Source organism: Aquarana catesbeiana, linkage group LG03 (assembly GCF_042186555.1).
Source record: "Aquarana catesbeiana isolate 2022-GZ linkage group LG03, ASM4218655v1, whole genome shotgun sequence".
In the NCBI taxonomy this organism is placed as follows: domain Eukaryota; kingdom Metazoa; phylum Chordata; class Amphibia; order Anura; family Ranidae; genus Aquarana; species Aquarana catesbeiana.
Genome location: NC_133326.1, coordinates 450,335,411 through 450,354,151, shown reverse-complemented (window position 1 = coordinate 450,354,151; position 18,741 = coordinate 450,335,411). Strand labels below are relative to the sequence as shown.

At 44.9% G+C, this 18,741-nt stretch overlaps 1 protein-coding gene across 1 annotated transcript in view; it reads right to left on the bottom strand.

Annotated features, from left to right (window-relative positions):
- Positions 1-3,029: 3,029 nt before the first annotated feature.
- Positions 3,030-18,741, bottom strand: part of NUDCD2 (NudC domain containing 2) — a gene marked incomplete in the record, with an annotated part of 42,491 nt that continues 26,779 nt past the window's right edge. The window contains 1 exon segment of the mRNA XM_073620833.1: positions 3,030-3,236. Within this exon segment, the coding sequence (XP_073476934.1) occupies positions 3,151-3,236 (86 nt within the window).

Here is an 18,741-nt window from a genome sequence, read left to right as displayed (position 1 = left end):
TAATCCTCTCTTATTGTCCCCTTTTATATTTTTATGTATATGTATGGATATATGTATATTTATATATATATTTGTGAATGTACTTCTTTTTTATCTTTGTACTGAAACTTTTCTCCGTTGGAGATGAATAAAAACGTAACTGTTAAAAAAAAAACTGGTAATCTGTAAAAAATTTTAAAGCGTCGCCTATGGAGATTTTTAAGTTATGAAGATTGGCGCCATTCCATGATTGTGCGCAGTTTTAAAGCGTGACATGTTCGGTATCTATTTACTTGGCGTAACATCATCTTTCACATTATACAAAAAAATTGGGCTAACTTTAATGTTTTGTTATTTTTTAATTTATGAAACTGTTTTTTTTCCCAAAAAAAAAAAAAAAAAAAGACGTTTGAAAAATTATTGCGTGATAAAAAGTTGCAATGACCGCCATTTTATTCCCTAGGGTGTCTGCTAAAAAAACATATATAATGTTTGGGGGTTCTGAGTAATTTTTCTAGCAAAAAAAAAAAAATGATGATTTTTACATGTAGGAGAGAAGTGCCAGAATAGGCCTGGTATTGAGGTGGTTAAAATGCAAATCAATTTATAACTTTCTTGAAATGCGTTTTTCTGGATTTTTGTTGTTATTCTGACTCGCTGTTAAAATAAACCGACCATTAAAATTATAGACTAATCATGTCACACATACAAAATCAGCAGGGGATCAAAAGTATGCGTATGTGTGTGTATAAAAAAAAATATATAAACACACACACACACTCAAAGATACAATAAATATCAATGCAGAGATAAAAGGCACATGGGTAAAACCAGAACAACATTTACCCATTTATTTCTCAAGCAACACTTAAAGTGGTTGTAAAGCCTTAAGATTTTTCACCTTAATGGATTCTAACCATTAAGATCAAAAACCTTCTGTGCTGCAGCCCCCCCCCCCTCTTTTACCAGAGCCCCCAATCCGGTCCAGCGAAGTGCACAAGCGCAGTGGCTCCAGCTGCTGCCGCTCTCCTTATTGGACAGATTGATAGCAACAGGGGCCATTGGCTTGGGAGTGGGGGGCAGGGCCCAGTCCCGCTGTCTGTGTTAATGGACGCAGCAGCAGGACTCGGGAGAGAGCCTGCATGGGTGCCCCCATGCAAAGCAGCTTTCTGTGGGGGAACCTGATGAAGAGGGGCCTGGAGTGCTGGCAGGGTACCCCAGAAGAGGATTGTGGCTTCTCTGTGCAAAACCATTGCACACAGCAGGTAAATATAAGCATGTTTGTTATTTTTTTTAAATCAAACGTTTAAATCCACTTTAAGAATTCAGCTCCAGATTTAATCCAGCTTGGGAGAGGGTACGACCCTGTCTATAAATTCATTTTTTTTTCTTTTTGTAGCAGAACTAAATCAAAGTCTCCCCTTCTTGGGGGTAAATTCAACAAGTAGATCCCCTTCACTTTCAACCCTTGCACTTATCCTTCATATGTTCATTTACAAAATGCTGGGCCATCTTTGACATTTTTAATACTTCTGATATGGTTCCCCAATCCTAACTCTCAGTTAGCATTTGGTTTTACCCACATAGTATTTCTTGAATGGACATTCAAGCATATACACCACTTTAACAGCTGAACAATTTATAAACTTATGAATTTTAATTGTCTTAGTTCCATTCCCATTAGTGAACTCATTTGTTACGTCCACATGGGGGCAGACTTGACAGTGTTCACATGCAAACATGCATTTCAAGGACATCCCCAGGTACAGTTTTTTCAAATTAGTAGGAATTGGCTCCTTAGGGTGCCCTGTATGAGAAGCCTTCTCGCCTGGAGAAGCGTATTTGCCACCACCTTACGGTAAGTTTTACTTTATTACAGTCTCTCCTTCAATGTTCACCATTAGGTCCAAAAACATGTACCTTGTCTATAGTGAAGGTTAGTTTTATATTTTCATCAAAGGCCAAGTTCACTTTTTTTTTTACAAAAAAAAAAAAGGAAGAAGAATAAATGCACATTATTTTGCAGGAAAAAGCAAACAAACAGTTTTGCCTGCAGTGCACCCCCTCCCCATGACCTGGTGCAATGTCAGGCTTCTGCAGACACTCAGTACAGCTGACTGCCCATAACTCCATACAGGCAGACCGTTACTGAAGAGCAGTAAGAATCAATGAACTATGGGGTGCTCACCAGCATCCTTGCAGTTCATCTAGAACAAGCAGTCTACTTCAGTGGCAGAGCCCTGCACAGCCGCCCTATTTTCAAAATGTGACAGCAAGTGTGGGAAGAGGATCTGCTCCAAAGTAAAGGCCTCTATCCTCTGAAAAAGCTTGTTACAAAGAAACGCATTGGGCGGGGCAAAACTTGTGACATGACCACGCATGCCAGGGGACACTCTGGCAGTGCTTGTCCATTAAGCTAAAGTCTGCATTTTTTATGTACGTTTTATTGCTAAATAAATAAAGCAGTTTGTTTGATGATACTACACACTATGGCAGTTTTAATCGCTCATGCAGAGTGCATGTTTCTAGGCGTTGGAAGGGGTTTTGTGCTGTGGGGCAGCAAGGCACTAAATGATCTTCATGTGGGATCTATTGTTTTTGTAAGGAGCCTATTAACCCTTTGGTGGAGTGATCCTTTGGCACTTTGGCTGTATGTATCACACTTAGGAGTCGGCTATCTGTGGGGGCTTTTCACACATTTAGACTTTTGCATTTATCTATTTTGTCACTTTATTTTTGGTTTGTAAATTTGATTCATATTTATTCATGAATTAATTGCACCTTTTATAATTACACTTTATGAAATGTGTTCACTTTATTGATTTTGTATTGCATTTTATGTATTGTTGATCAGTTGTGGTTTCCAATATTCATTCAAATTTAATCTAAAGGGATAGTGTACTGATATGTTGAATGTGTAGCATAATGTTATTGTACGAAAAAGTTCTGTTCTAGCGTTAAGATACCCTTCGCATCAGGGAGCACTTGCAAGTATAAAGGAACAGCCAATGGTAAAAGTTAAGATTATGAAGCAATCACTTCACTAGAAATTGTTTGGACATGTACAAATTTATGATAGATGACACTCAATAAAAAGATTTCCAAAATGTCATTTCCAAATATAAAAAATATAATTAGATAACTTTAATTGGTGTTCACATTAGAACAGGATTAATTTTGTAAACCAGAGAAGTCAGGTCCACCTTTACTGTAGTTTCCTGAGATTTCTGCTCCACTGAAGTCAAAGCCAGGGTTCTGAAAGAGATGAAATGCATATGTCAGTAATTTATATTTGCTTTATGTATAGACTTGCTAATAAAATCTTGAATGGAAAAATAGCCAATCCTCTTAACACTGTCCAGGGCTGTCTGACCACCAAGAACAGGGTTGATTTAAAGAAGCTGTAAATCAATAGCTAGACATAAGAGGATTGGCTGTAATTTATACAAAAATAGGATTTTTTATAGCAGCTTACCTGTAAAATCCTTTTCTTGGAGTGCATTATGGGACACAGAGCCTTAAGTAATTACTTAATGGGTTATGGGCCACCTTCAGGTGTTGACACTGGTATATCCAATACAGGAAGTTGACTCCCCTATATAACCCCTCATCCTTCCAGGAGTACCTCAGTTTTTGTAGACCAAGCAATGTACTTAAAGAGGGAGTCCCGCAAAAATTTTTTTTTTTTTTAAAGTCAGCAGCTACAAATACTGCAGCTGCTGACTTGTAAAGTAAGGACACTCACCTGTCCCCGAATCCAGCAGGGTCGGCACCCGAGGCCGAACCGTCCCTTGGCTGCCGTCGCCGCCATTCTCTGTGAGGGAATCAGGAAGTGAAGCGTTGCGGCTTCACTTCCCGATTCCCTACTGCGAATGTGCGAGTCGTGCTGCGCGTCCTAACTGGTCCCCGTTATCTCCTGGGACCCGTGTGTGTCCCAGCAGACAGCGCGGGGGGACAGGAAGAGGCATAGACTCCCGTGGGAGTCTATGCCGGAGGTGGGTGCAAATACCTGTCTTAGACAGATATCTGCACCCCCCTCCCCCTGAAAAGGTGCCAAATGTGACACCGGAGGGGAGGGTTCTGAAAAGCGGAGGTTCAATTTTTGTGTGTGAACCTCTGCTTTAAACCCCATAAAGAAAAGAGGGGCAGAACCTTCTGTCCCATGATGTACTCAAAGAAAAAGGATTTTACAGGTAAGCTGTTATAAAAATCCTATTTTCTTTATCGTACATCATGGGACACAGAGCCTTAAGAAATTACCTAATGGGACATCCCATAGCAATGCTACTTGAGGGGAGGGAGACACAACCTGTAGGGCACTCCCAGACCTGAGGACTTATACTGCTGCCTGCAGCACACTGAGCCCGAAGGCGATAACCTCATTCCTCCTTACATCCACTTGATAAAATTTTGTGAATGTATGCACTGAAGACCAAGTTGCGGCCTTGCAGATCTGAGCCATGGAGGCCTGGTGACGCACTGCCCAAGAAGCACCAACCACTCTGGCAGAGTGCGCCTTGACTTGAAAAGGGGGAATCTTACCCTTTAAATCTTAAGTTTGAATAATAACTTGCCAAATTCACTTAGTGACAGTGGATTTCAATGCTGCCTGGATTTCGATGCTATGTGTACCATGACCTTCTGGGCCATGCTGGTGCTACCAGAATTACCGGCTTTCTTTCCAGATTGATCCTGCAAAGAAGAAGTCGCAGCAGCAACTGAATAGGGGGGAATGCATAGATCAATGAGAACTGATCCCACGGGGTCACCGACGCATCTGTTCCGCATGCAAATGGATCCCTTGTCCTGGAAACAATGTTGACTAACTTCATGTTGAATCTGGACGCTAGAAGATCTATGTCCAGAGTCCCCCATCTTTGGCAAACAGTCTGAAAGACGTTGGGGTGAAGAGACCATTCCCCTGGGAATAACTGCTGGCGACTCAAGTAGTCTGCCTACCAATTCTCTACTCCCGGGATGAAAACTACCGATAGGCGTGGGACATTCTTTTCTGCCCAAGTTGGAATATGGTTCACCTCGCTCTGAGCCAAGAAACTCTTGGTGCCCCCTTGGTGATTAATATAGGCCACAGCCGTGGCATTGTCGGATTGGATCCTGACAGGATAATTCTTTAACCTGGAGGTCCAGTTTTTCAAAGCCAGACACACTGCCCAAATCCTGGATGTTGATGGGGCAGGGATCTTGACCACTGTCCCTGGACAGTCGTTTCTCTAATACTGCTCCCCAGCCTGATAGGCTGGCATCTGTTGTTACTATTTTCCAGATAATTGGTCTGAAGGACTTTCCTTTCAGTAGATTCTGGGTTAGTAACCACCAACTGAGGCTTTGGGGCCTTTTGGGGACGGCCGCATTGGCAAGTCCAAAGCTTGTGTCGTTTTGTTCCAAGCAGACAGGATACTGTTTTGAAACAGTCTCGAATGGAACTGTGCATAGGGAACTGCTTAGAATGAAGCTACCATCTTTCCTAACAACCTCATGCAAAAGTGAATTGAGGGATCTGTTTTTGACCTGACCATACATACCAGCTCTTATATGGAGCTCATTTTTGCCAGAGGTAAAAACACCCTTTTCTGGACTGTGTCTATGATCAGACCCAAATACTCCAGCTTTTTTTAGTGGTTTTAAGGAAGACTTCTCTAGGTTGAGGACCAACCCAGACTTTCCAGGTAACTCAGCAGTTTGTCAGCCTTTTAGTGTTATCACACTCTCTTATAGCATTTATCATACTGTTACAATTGTACTGTACATAGTATCTGTACCGCCCGGCACTCAGTTTCCCTATTGGGGGGGAGAGGAGAATCCCCCCAGCTGCTAGGACACACACTTGTTTGTAGCACAGATTTCAACAGGGTATATACATGCTTACTCCCTCTAGAGGAGTTTTAAGGCATTACAAAAGTATATATATTAAAAGAAAAGTCATAGGTGGACTTTGCAGCTCCTAAGCTTTTTTCCTACCTGTTCCTCACTGCAGGATACTGCTGTAAACATTCAGATCCAAATTTCACCCATCACGGCAGGCAGCGTAGTTAAACCTTCAAAGACCGGGTCCCTTTTAATAGGGGTTCCACTCCTTTGGACCTGTATAGCACCCCTCAGGACAACTTTAGGTAATGTAGCAAGACCAAAAAGAGTCCTGGTTCCTAGGGTCCAGCTCTCAAAGAGAAGCGTTAAAAGGCAAAACCTTGTTCTTCTATGAAAGGCCCGGGTACCATCCTGTGGCCGCAGTGGCATGGATGGATCCGGTTGTGGAGGCTTTTTAAATCCAGCATGGATACCTCCTGGAGCTCGTGACCAACACCTTAGACACTGGCAAAAAAAAAAATTGAGGTACTCCTGGAAGGAGGAGGGGTTATATAGGGGAGTCAACTTTCTTTATTGGGTATACCAGTATCAACACCTGAAGGTGGTCCATAACCCATTAAGTAATTACTTAAGGCTCCGTGTCCCATGATGTACGATAAAGAAATACAATTTTTGCTCTTTTAGGTTGAGAGTGATAACCAATTCTATATATTTAACACTTACATCTTATACCTGGTCAGTCATGTCAGTCTGTGTTTTTCACCTTAAAGGATCACTAAAGATATATATATATATATATATATATATATATATATATATATATATATATATATATATATATATATATATATATATATATATATATATATATATATATATATATATATATATATATATATATATATTTTTTTTTTTAAATAACATGTTATACTTACCTCCACTGTGCAGCTCGTTTTGCACAGAGTGGCCCCGAAACCGGGTCTTCTGGGGTCCCTCGGCAGCTGTCTCGGCTCCCCCCCCCCCCGCAAGGACTCAACACCTTCATGCGAGCTCCCTCGCATGGTGTTGAGTGCTTGCTGGGGTGCTCCCGTGACACAGCCGGAGGCCATAGCCGCTCGCTGTATCACTCGGCCCCGCCCCCGGCGCGCCGCGTCATTGGATGCGATTGACAGCAGTGCGAGCCAATGGCTGCGCTGCTTTCAATCCATCTACTCTAGCCAATCAACGGCCAGGCTGAGTGGCGAAGAGGATGTCAGGGGCGAGCGCGGGACTTTCAAGGGGTCAGGTAAGTAAAACGGGGGTTGGGGGGGCGGTATTGTCGGATGTTTTTTCACCTTAAATGCACAGAATGCATTAAGGTGAAAAAACTTTTACCTTTACAACCCCTTTAATGCATTAAGGGGAAAAACCTTCTTTACTGCAGCAGCACCCCCAAGCCTCTCTTTTACGTGCCTGAGCCCTGCAATTCCCACGACGGGAACAAGCACACCAGCTCTGGCCGGTGTCTCGTGTCCTGATTGGATAGATTGATAACAGCGGGAGAAAATGGCTGCGCTGCTGTCAATCAAAACCAATGAAGCGGGCACCGGGGGGGCGGAGCCGAGTCCTGCTGTCTGTGTCAACAGACGCAGCAGCAAGACACGGGAGGGCACCCGCATGGGTGTCCTGTAGGAGAGCACTTCTCCGACGGGACACTCGAGAAGAGGATTAGCCAGGAGCACTGCGGAGGAACCCCAGAAGAGGGGGATCGGGGGCCACTTTGTGCTTAACCAACTGCACAGTGGAGGCAAGTATGACATGTTTGTTTAAAAAAAAAAAACCCCATAAACTTTACAACCCCTTTAATTGAAGGAGTTCAGCAATCTCTAAATTAGTCCCATGTCAGGTGTTCTTTTTATCAGTCCATCATTGGACTTCTAAATTAGAAGAAAGCAAAATTCTAGGCTGAAGCGTGGTTTTGAGGGCACAGGGAACTCTCTGAAGCTTCCTTTGCCTTCACTGGCTCGAACACAATATCTGGTATAATAACTAATAAGGTGAATTGTGTATTAACCCCCTCCCCCCATTTGGATTCCATGCAGATGACAGATGGAGAGCGTTCTTGATAAAGTGTAAAAAAAAAAAAAAAAAAAATACTTAGGATTTTACACACATTGATGGTGAAATAAGGGGTCTGAATGACTCCCTTACTGATTCACCAGGAAAAGGTCCAACCATGCGATTTTCATTGTCTTTAATGCTTTGTAACATTTTCAAAAGAAAAGGGCAGCAATGGTGTCTCCCATATTTATATCCTGATATACTCTCTTTAAGAACATTATTCAGTGTTTAAATTGGACCTAGCATCAGATATAATTTTTTTCATGTTAAAGAAGAAGTAAACCCTGGTGGGTTTTACTTCCTCTATTTCCCTGCAAAGGTAAAGCATAATGGGCTACTGTGCATCGCATAGTGGCCCATAATGTGTCACTTACCTGAAATCCGAAGCCTGCGTTGTCACCGCTGTCCCCACTGGCTGGAAGTGTCCATCTTCACTCCTCTTCCTTCTGGAGCCTTGAACTCAGGCTCTGTGACCGGCCGGAGTCGCGTGAGGTCACTCCTGTGCGTGGGAGCCGCCAGTCACAGCATGATCCCTATTAGAAACGGCACAAGGTGCCCTTTCTAAAGTGCACATGCGCCGTAGACATCAGCGCACGACTTTTTGCATATTAACCACTTGCCAACTGGCCCATAGCCGAATGATGGCTACAGGGCGGTTGCATAACTCTGGGAGGGTGTACAGTGACGTTCTCCCAGAATCCCGCTCTCGCACACCCCCTGGGCCGCGAACCCAAACGCGTCCGTGACCGCCGGGTCCAGAGGACCCGGCAAAACACGGTAAGCGGCCGCTGATAGCGGGCGTTTACTACGTGATCGCTCCGTCAAATGACGGAGCGATCACTTGTAAACAAACCGGCGTCATGTCATGACGCTGGTTCCTCCCTCCCCTCTGTGTACCGATCGGTACAGTGTGAGAGGAGAGGGGGAGGGATCGGATGGCAGCAGCGCTGTGGGCTGGATCTGTAGTGCCCACAGCGCTGCTCTATGACAACTGCAGTCACATCCAGCCATCCATCTCTGCAATACCCTGCCATACTCGGCTGTACTCAGCCACGCTCAGCCATACTCGGCTGTACAGGTCTCACACATGTGATATCGCCGTACTCAGGGAGGAGTAGGAGAATCTATTTAACCACTTGACGTCCGCCTCACGCCGATTTACGTCGGCAAGGTGGCACGGACAGGCAAAATCACGTACATATACGTGATTTGCCTTCCGCGGGTGGGGGGTCCGATCGGTCCCCCCCCGATGCCCGAGGCGGTCGCCATTTCTTCCCGGGCGATGAGAGGTGAGGGGGAGGCCATCCATTGTTGGCCACCCCCTCCCGATCGCTCCCGGCGAATGAGAATGCTTCCTTTCCCTCTGTAATGTAAACAGAGGGAAAGGAAGTGATGTCATCCCTCCTCGAGTCGGTCTTTTTGATCCGGCGCCGAGTAGAGAAGACATCAAGTAAGTCTGCACAACACTACACTAACAGTAGAACACGCCAGGCACACTTGTCACCCCCCATCACCCCCCGATCACCCCCCTGTCACTCTGACACCAATAGCATTTTTTTTTTTTTTTTTTGCATTGGTGTCAGTTTGTGTCAGTTACAAGTGTTAGGGCAGTTAGGTTAGCCCCCTTTAGGTCTAGGGTACCCCCCCTTAGGTCCAGGGTACCCCCCTAACCCCCCCTAATAAAAGTTAACCCCTTGATTACCCCCCGTCACCAGTGTCGCTAAGCGATCGTTTTTCTGATCGCTGTATTAGTGACACACATGACGCTAGTTAGGGAGGTAAGTATATAGGTTCGCTGTCAGTGTTTTATAGCGACAGGGACCCCCATATACTACCTGCTAAAGGTTTTAACCCCCTGATTGCCCCCTAGTTAACCCTTTCACCAGCGATCACCGTATAAGTGTTACGGGTGACGCTGGTTAGCTAGTTTGTTTTTTGTAGTTTATTACAGTTTATTACAGTTTTAGGGCACCCGCCGTTTATTACCCTATAAAGGTTTAACCCCCTAATTGCCCGGCGGTGATATAAATTACATTTTTAGGGTCAGATAAGGTCTGCGTCGCCACAGGCAGCGTCAGGTTAGCGCCAGTACTGCTAAAACCCACGCACGCAGCATACACCTCCCTTAGTGCTATAGTATCTGAGCGGATCGATATCTGATCCGATCAGATCTATACTCCCCAGCAGTTTAGGGTTCCCTGAAACGCAGTGTTAGCGGGATCAGCCCAGATACCTGCTAGCACCTGCGTTTTGCTCCTCGGCCCAGCCCTGCCCAGCCCACCCAAGTGCAGTATCGATCGATAACTGACACTTACAAAACACTAAGCACACATAACTGCAGCGTTCGCAGAGTCAGGCCTGATCCCTGCGATCGCTAACAGTTTTTTGGTAGCGTTTTGATACAGTCGCTGACAGTCAGGAGCTTTTTTGCCTGTGAGTCTCACTAGTGTACCCCTAAATTTAGAACCCAAAATGGCAAATCGAAGGTACACTAGTGAAGAGGCCTACACGTTTCTGAGTATGACAGATAGTGAAGAGGAAGTCACTCATCTGTCAAGTTCAGGCTCAGAATACGAACCTGTAGAGGACAGCAGCTCCATGACAGATAGCTCTGACGACAGAGTTGTGGTCCCTGCTAAGGTCAGGCGTACCAGACCCCAATCTTCTTCTGTCCTTGAAGTGCAAGAACCGCAGGTCCCTTGTATGGAGCAGAGAAGTACTAGCGCCGCTACTCCTTCTGGTGAACTGGCAAGCACCAGCGGCCTAGTACACCCTGGTCGTACATCCAGCACTGCAGTATCACGTGGAGACGTGGCGAGTCCCATAAGTGCAGTTCAAGCTGGCGAGGTGGCAAGCACTAATAGTGTCCCGCTGCCACCAAGAAGACAAAGACAGGCCCGTCGTGCCCATAGTGCCCTTCCTGCTGCATTGGCCAATCCGAATTGGGAACCCTCCACTTCTGCAGCACCCGTACTTCCCCCTTTCACTGGCCAACCCGGAATTCAGGTGGAAACAGTTGACTTTACGCCACTGGATTTTTATTCACTGTTTTTCACCGAAGATCTCTATAGATCTATTGTGGACCAAAGCAATTTATACGCTGGTCAACACATCGCCGCTAATCCCCAGTCCTCCCTTGCCAGAGATTGGAGACCAATTACGGTCTCCGAATTTAAGACCTTTCTGGGCCTTTCCCTCCTCATGGGGTTGAATAAAAAGAGTAAGTTGCGGTCATATTGGTCCACTGACCCAATTTACCATTCACCCTTGTTCTCTGCTTCTATGGCCAGGGCACGATACGAGCAGATTTTGCGGTTCATGCACTTCAACGACAATGAACTCTGTCGTCCTCGTGGAGACCCTGCATACGATCGGCTCTACAAAATTCGGCCCCTCATAAACCACTTCAACCAACGTTTTGCAGACTTGTTTACCCCCCATCAAGTGCATTGATGAGTCCCTGATTAAATTTTCTGGCCGCTTGTCATTCAAACAGTACCTTCCCAGCAAGCGTGCCAGATACGGGGTCAAGCTGTATAAGCTCTGTGACAGGGCCACAGGCTATACATATAGTTTTATGGTTTACGAGGGCAAAGATAGTCACGTAGAGCCGACAAACTGCCCTGACTACATAGGAAGCGCTGGCAAGATAGTGTGGGACTTGGTGTCACCCTTATTCGGAAAGGGGTACCACTTGTACGTGGACAATTATTATATGAGCGTGCCACTTTTTAGTCACTTGTTTGATCAGCAGATTGGAGCATGTGGCACCGTGCGACCTAATCGCCGGGGCTTTCCCCAGCGGCTTGTAGATTCCCGTCTTAGGCTGGGGGAGAGAGCCTGCTTGAAGTATAATAATTTGCTCGCTATGAAGTGGAGGGATAAGAAGAATGTTTTCGTTCTCACCTCCCTTCATGCAGACACGACGACCCAAATTCCTACAGCGACTGGTGTTGTGGAGAAACCCCTCTGTGTCCACGAATACAACCTTAATATGGGAGGGGTGGACCTCAACGACCAGTTGTTGGCGCCGTACCTATTTGCCCGTAAGGCCAGACGCTGGTACAAAAAAGTGTCTGTTTATTTATTTCAATTGGCTTTGCTGAACGCTCATGTGCTATACAGAGCTTCAGGACAGACTGGATCCTTCCTTAAATTCCAGGAAGAGATCGTCAGAGCCCTTCTGTTTCCAGACAGTGCTCTACCTCACCTTCCCCAACCAAATGCAGTAAGCCGGCTGCATGAGCGGCATTTTCTTTATGCCATCCCGAGTACCCCTACCCAACAAGCCCCCCAAAAAAGATGTCGTGTCTGCAGCAAGCGCGGATTTAGGCGTGACACCCGGTCTTATTGTCCCTCCTGTCCTGGCAATCCTGGTCTTTGCATGGGTGAATGCTTTGAACGCTACCATACATTAGTTGAGTATTAGCGTAGGGTTCAGCACTGCACAGACTAGGCACACTAACACAGGGTCTCCCAAGATGCCATTGCATTTTGAGAGACCCAAACCTGGAACGAGTTACAAAAGTTAAAAGTTACTAAAAAAAAAAAAAAAAATATAATAAAAAAAAATAAAAAACACAAAAAAAAAATATAAAATAAAAAAAACAAAAATAGTTGTTGTTTTATTGTTCTCTCTCTCTCTCTATTCTCCCTCTATTATTCTGCTCTTTTTTACTCTATTCTATTCTGCAATGTTTTATTGTTATTATGTTTTACCATGTTTGCTTTTCAGATTTTTTATACTTTACCGTTTACGGTGTTTTGTTGGTAACCATTTTATTGTTTTCAGGTACGCCATTCAGTTGCAGCGCGGATTTATTTATCTTGACAGCAACAGCGTTTGCTCCCACGATATATAAAGCCGTGACTCCAGCGCTGTCGGAGGTGATTTCACCACCACAGTTACATACTTCAGCATATATGCCGAAGCGTGGGGGCAGCAGTGGGTGGAGGAGCAATTTGCTCCTGCCTTTTGCGGGAGGATGCCCCCATGCTTCGGCATATATAAATGGTGCATGTATGCCCATCATTAGAAGTGGGTGGATGAAGGGAGGTATTCTAATGGTGGGCATACCCACCGATCAATATCTTTTTTTCGTTCAGCCCACAGGCTGCATGAAAAAAAAGTTTACAATATATGCCTAACAAGGACCAGTAACGTACTGGTATGTTGCTGGACTTTGAGTGGTTATACCAGAATGATGCCTGCAGGTTTAGGTATCATCTTGGTATCATTCTTTTCAGCCAGCGGTCGGCTTTCATGTAAAAGCAATCCTAGCGGCTAATTAGCCTCTAGACTGCTTTTGCAAGCAGTGGGAGGGAATGCCCCCCCCCCACCGTCTTCCATGTTTTTCTCTGGCTTTCCTGTCCCAACAGGGAACCTGAAAATGCAGCCGGTGATTCAGCCAGCTGACCATAGAGCTGATCAGAGACCAGAATGGCTCCAAACATCTCTATGGCCTAAGAAACTGGAAGCTACGAGCATTTCATGACTTAGATTTCGCCGAATGTAAACAGCGCCATTGGGAAATTGGGAAAGCATTTTATCACACCGATCTTGGTGTGGTCAGATGCTTTGAGGGCAGAGGAGAGATCTAGGGTCTAATAGAGCCCAATTTAAAAAAAAAAAAAAAAAAAAAAAAAAAAAGAGTACCTGTCACTACCTATTGCTATCATAGGGGATATTTACATTCCCTGAGATAACAATAAAATTAATAAAAAAAAAAATAATAAAAATGAAAGGAACAGTTTAAAAAGAAGACAAAAAAGCAAAAAAATAATAAAGAAAAAAAAAAAAAAAAAAAAAAAAAAAAAAAAAAAGCACCCCTGTCCCCCCCCTGCTCTTGCGCAAAGGCGAACGCAAGCGTCGGTCTGGCGTCAAATGTAAACAGCAATTGCACCATGCATGTGAGGTATCACCGCGAAGGACAGAACGAGGGCAGTAATTTTAGCAGTAGACCTCCTCTGTAAATCTAAAGTGGTAACCTGTAAAGGCTTTTAAAGGCTTTTAAAAATTTATTTATTTTGTCGCCGCTGCGCGTTTGTGCGCAATTTTAAAGCATGTCATGTTTGGTATCCATGTACTCGGCCTAAGATCATCTTTTTTATTTCATCAAACATTTGGGCAATATAGTGTGTTTTAGTGCATTAAAATTTAAAAAAGTGTGTTTTTTCCCCAAAAAAATGCGTTTGAAAAATCGCTGCGCAAATACTGTGTGAAAAAAAAAATATGAAACACCCACCATTTCAATCTGTAGGGCATTTGCTTTAAAAAAATATATAATGTTTGGGGGTTCAAAGTAATTTTCTTGCAAAAAAAAATTATTTTTTCATGTAATCAAAAAGTGTCAGAAAGGGCTTTGTCTTCAAGTGGTTAGAAGAGTGGGTGATGTGTGACATAAGCTTCTAAATGTTGTGCATAAAATGCCAGGACAGTTCAAACCCCCCCCAAATGACCCCATTTTGGAAAGTAGACACCCCAAGCTATTTGCTGAGAGGCATGTCGAGTCCATGGAATATTTTATATTGTGACACAAGTTGCGGGAAAGAGACAAATCTTTTTTTTTTTTTTGCACAAAGTTGTCACTAAATGATATATTGCTCAAACATGCCATGGGAATATGTGAAATTACACCCCAAAATACATTCTGTTGCTTCTCCGAAGTATGGGGATACCACATGTGTGGGACTTTTTGGGAGCCTAGCCGCACACGGGACCCCGAAAACCAAGCACCGCCTTCAGGCTTTCTAAGGGCGTAAATTTTTGATTTCACTCTTCACTGCCTAGCACAGTTTCGGAGGCCATGGAATGCCCAGATGGCACAACCCCCCCCCCCAAATGACCCCATTTTGGAAAATAGACACCCCAAGCTATTTGCTGAGAGGTATAGTGAGTATTTTGCAGACCTCACTTTTTGTCACAAACTTTCGAAAATTGAAAAAAGAAAAAAAAAAAAAATACATTTTTCTTGTCTTTCTTCATTTTCAAAAACAAATGAGAGCTGCAAAATACTCACCATGCCTCTCAGCAAATAGCTTGGGGTGTCTACTTTCCAAAATGGGGTCATTTGGGGGGGTTTTGTGCCATCTTGGCATTTTATGGCCTTCAAAACTGATAGGTAGTGAGGAGTGGAATCACAACTTAACGCCCTTAGAAATCCTGAAGCCGGTGCTTGGATTTCGGGGCCCCGTATGCGGCTAGGCTCCCTAAAAGTCCCACACATGTGGTATCCCCGTACTCAGGAGAAGCAGCAGAATATATTTTGGGGTGTAATTCCACATATGCCCATGGCATGTTTGAGCAATATATCATTTAGTGACAACTTTGTGCAAAAAAAAAAAAAAAAAAAAAATTGTCACTTTCCCGCAACTTGTGTCAAAATATAAAATATTCCATGGACTCAACATGCCTCTCAGCAAATAGCTTGGGGTGTCTACTTTCCAAAATGGGGTCATTTGGGGGGGTTTTGTGCCATCTTGGCATTTTATGGCCTTCAAAACTGTGATAGGTAGTGAGGAGTGAAATCAAAAATTTATGCCCTTAGAAATCCTGAAGGCGGTGATTGGTTTTCGGGGCCCCGTACGCGGCTAGGCTCCCAAAAAGTCCCACACATGTGGTATCCCCATACTCAGGAGAAGCAGCTGAATGTATTTTGGGGTGCAATTCCACATAGGCCCATGGCCTGTGTGAGCAATATATCATTTAGTGACAATTTTTTGTAAATTTATTTTTTTTTGTCATTATTCAATCACTTGGGACAAAAAAAATAAATATTCAATGGGTTCAACATGCCCCTCAGCAATTTCCTTGGGGTGTCTACTTTCCAAAATGGGGTCATTTGGGGGGGTTTTGTACTGCCCTGCCATTTTAGCACCTCAAGAAATGACATAGGCAGTCATAAACTAAAAGCTATGTAAATTCCAGAAAATGTACCCTAGTTTGTAGACGCTATAACTTTTGCGCAAACCAATAAATATACGCTTATTGACATTTTTTTTACCAAAGACATGTGGCCGAATAAATTTTGGCCTAAATGTTTGACTAAAATTGAGTTTATTGGATTTTTTTTTTATAACAAAAAGTAGAAAATATCATTTTTTTTTCAAAATTTTCGGTCTTTTTCCGTTTATAGCGCAAAAAATAAAAACCGCAGAGGTGATCAAATGCCATCAAAAGAAAGCTCTATTTGTGGGAAGAAAAGGACGCAAATTTCGTTTGGGTACAGCATTGCATGACCGCGCAATTAAAAGTTAAAGCGACGCAGTGCCAAATTGGAAAAAGACCTCTGGTCCTTAGGCAGCATAATGGTCCGGGGCTCAAGTGGTTAAAAAAAAAAAAGAAGAAGCTTTTTAACCACTTCCCCCCCCCCCCCCCGCCGTCATATGACGTCCTTGACTTGGTGCAGGGATATCTGAATGATGCTTGCAGCTACAGGCATCATTTAGATATCAGCTTTTTCAGCCAGCGATTCCCTACAATACCCTACACCATAAGAAGGATCATAGCGGCTGTTCCTCTGCTTGATTGTCCTTACGTCTCACTTCCCTCATGCCAGCACAAATCCTCCTCCTTTTTTATCCCAATACAGACCAGGATCCTCCTCTTTCATTCCAGTTCTCCTCTACCCATCCCCCATCTCATACCCACCTCCGCTTCCCCCCCTTTTCCTCCTGCTCCCCACCCCATGGTTCTCATTCCCATCTCCCCCCCCCCCCCCCATTTTTTTCAGGGCTTAAGAAAGAACCCCGAGGTAGAGCATCTTACCATTGCTGTTGCTTGTGTGGGTGGGATGTGTACTGCACCAATCCCTGCTTACTCTCCTCCTCTATTCTATTTAAAGAGCATTACTTTAATGTGGAGAAAAAACAGCGTGCACAGGAAATGATACTGGCACAAATGGAGGTGGTGGAAGCATCTAGTGAAGGAGTTTTGAGGTGTCGCGCAGAAGAAAGGGAGAAACGGTCGCATACAAGTGAAGAGGAACACACTCCCTCCATATCTGATATGTTTGAAGAAATTTTACACTAATGCACCCCAATCCATAACAGTGCCACAACAAGTGCAGCTACCCAACAGCTGGACATTTATTTAGCTGAACAGCCTATTGCCAGAAGCGACAATCCCCTTGAGTTCTTGCGCATCAACAAAGAATGTTTTCCCTTGCTTGCACAGATTGCACGCAGATATTTATCTGTCCCAAGCACCAGTACAGAGAGTGAGAGACTATTCAGTCTAGCAATCTCATATTCTTGATGAGAAGAGAAACCGCCTCGCCTGTGAGAAAGCTGAACAGCTTTTGTTCTTAACCACTTGCCGACTGCCTAACGCACATATACGGCGGCAGAATGGCACGGGCAGGCAGAATCACGTACCTGTACGTGATCTGCCTCCCGCGGGCGGGGGGTCCGATCGGACCCCCCCCCGGTGCCGGCGGCGGTCGGCATTTGACTGGGAGCGTCGGGAGGCGAGGTGGAGACCATCCGATCGTGGCCCCCCCCTCGCGATCGCTCCCAGCCAATCGGAATCCTCCCCTGCCTGTGTGTAGTTTCACACAGGCAGAGGATGTGATGTCATCTCTCCTCGGCTTGGCAGTTTCCGTCCCAGCGCCGAGGAGAGAAGACATGTGAGTGCACAACACACACACACACACACACACACACACACACACAGTAGAACATGCCAGGCATACTTTACACCCCCGATCGCCCCCCGATACCCCCCCAATCACCCCCCCCCCCCCATCACAAACTGACAGCAAGCAGTATTTTTTTTTTTTTTTTCTGATTACTGCATGGTGTCAGTTTGTGACAGTTACAGTGTTAGGGCAGTGAGTATTACACCCCTATAGGTCTAGGATACCCCCCCTAATAAAGTTTTAACCCCTTGATCACCCCCCGTCACCAGTGTCACTAAGCAATCATTTTTCTGATCGCCGTATTAGTGTCGCTGGTGACGCTAGTTAGGGAGGTAAATATTTAGGTTCGCCGTCAGCGTTTTATAGTGACAGGGACCCCCATATACTACCGAATAAATGTTTTAACCCCTTGATTGCCCCCTAGTTAACCCTTTCACCACTGATCACCGTATAACCGTTACAGTTGACGCTGGTTAGTTCGTTTATTTTTTATAGTGTCAGGGCACCCGCCGTTTATTACCTAATAAAGGTTTAGCCCCCTGATCGCCCGGCGGTGATTTGCGTCGCCCCAGGTAGCATCAGATTAGCGCCAGTACCGCTAACACCCACGCACGCAGCACACGCCTCCCTTAGTGGTATAGTATCTGTACGGATCAATATCTGATCCGATCAGATCTATACTAGTGTCCCCAGCAGTTTAGGGTTCCCAAAAACGCAGTGTTAGCGAGATCAGCCCAGATACCCGCTAGCACCTGCGTTTTTCCCCTCCGCCCGGCCCAGCCCAAGTGCAGTATCGATCGATCACTGTCACTTAAAAAACACTAAACGCATAACTGCAGCGTTCACAGAGTCAGGCCTGATCCCTGCGATCGCTAACAGTTTTCTTGGTAGCGTTTTGGTGAACTGGCAAGCACCAGCCCCAGGCAGCATCAGGTTAGCGCCAGTGCCGCTAACACCCACGCACGCACTGTACACCTCCCTTAGTGGTATAGTATCTGATCGGATCAATATCTGATCTGATCAGATCTATACTAGCGTCCCCAGCAGTTTAGGGTTCCCACAAACGCAGTGTTAGCGGGATCAGCCCAGATACCTGCTAGCACCTGCGTTTTGCCCCTCCGCCCGGCCCAGCCCAGCCCACCCAAGTGCAGTATCGATCGATCACTGACACTTACTAAACGCATAACTGCAGCGTTCG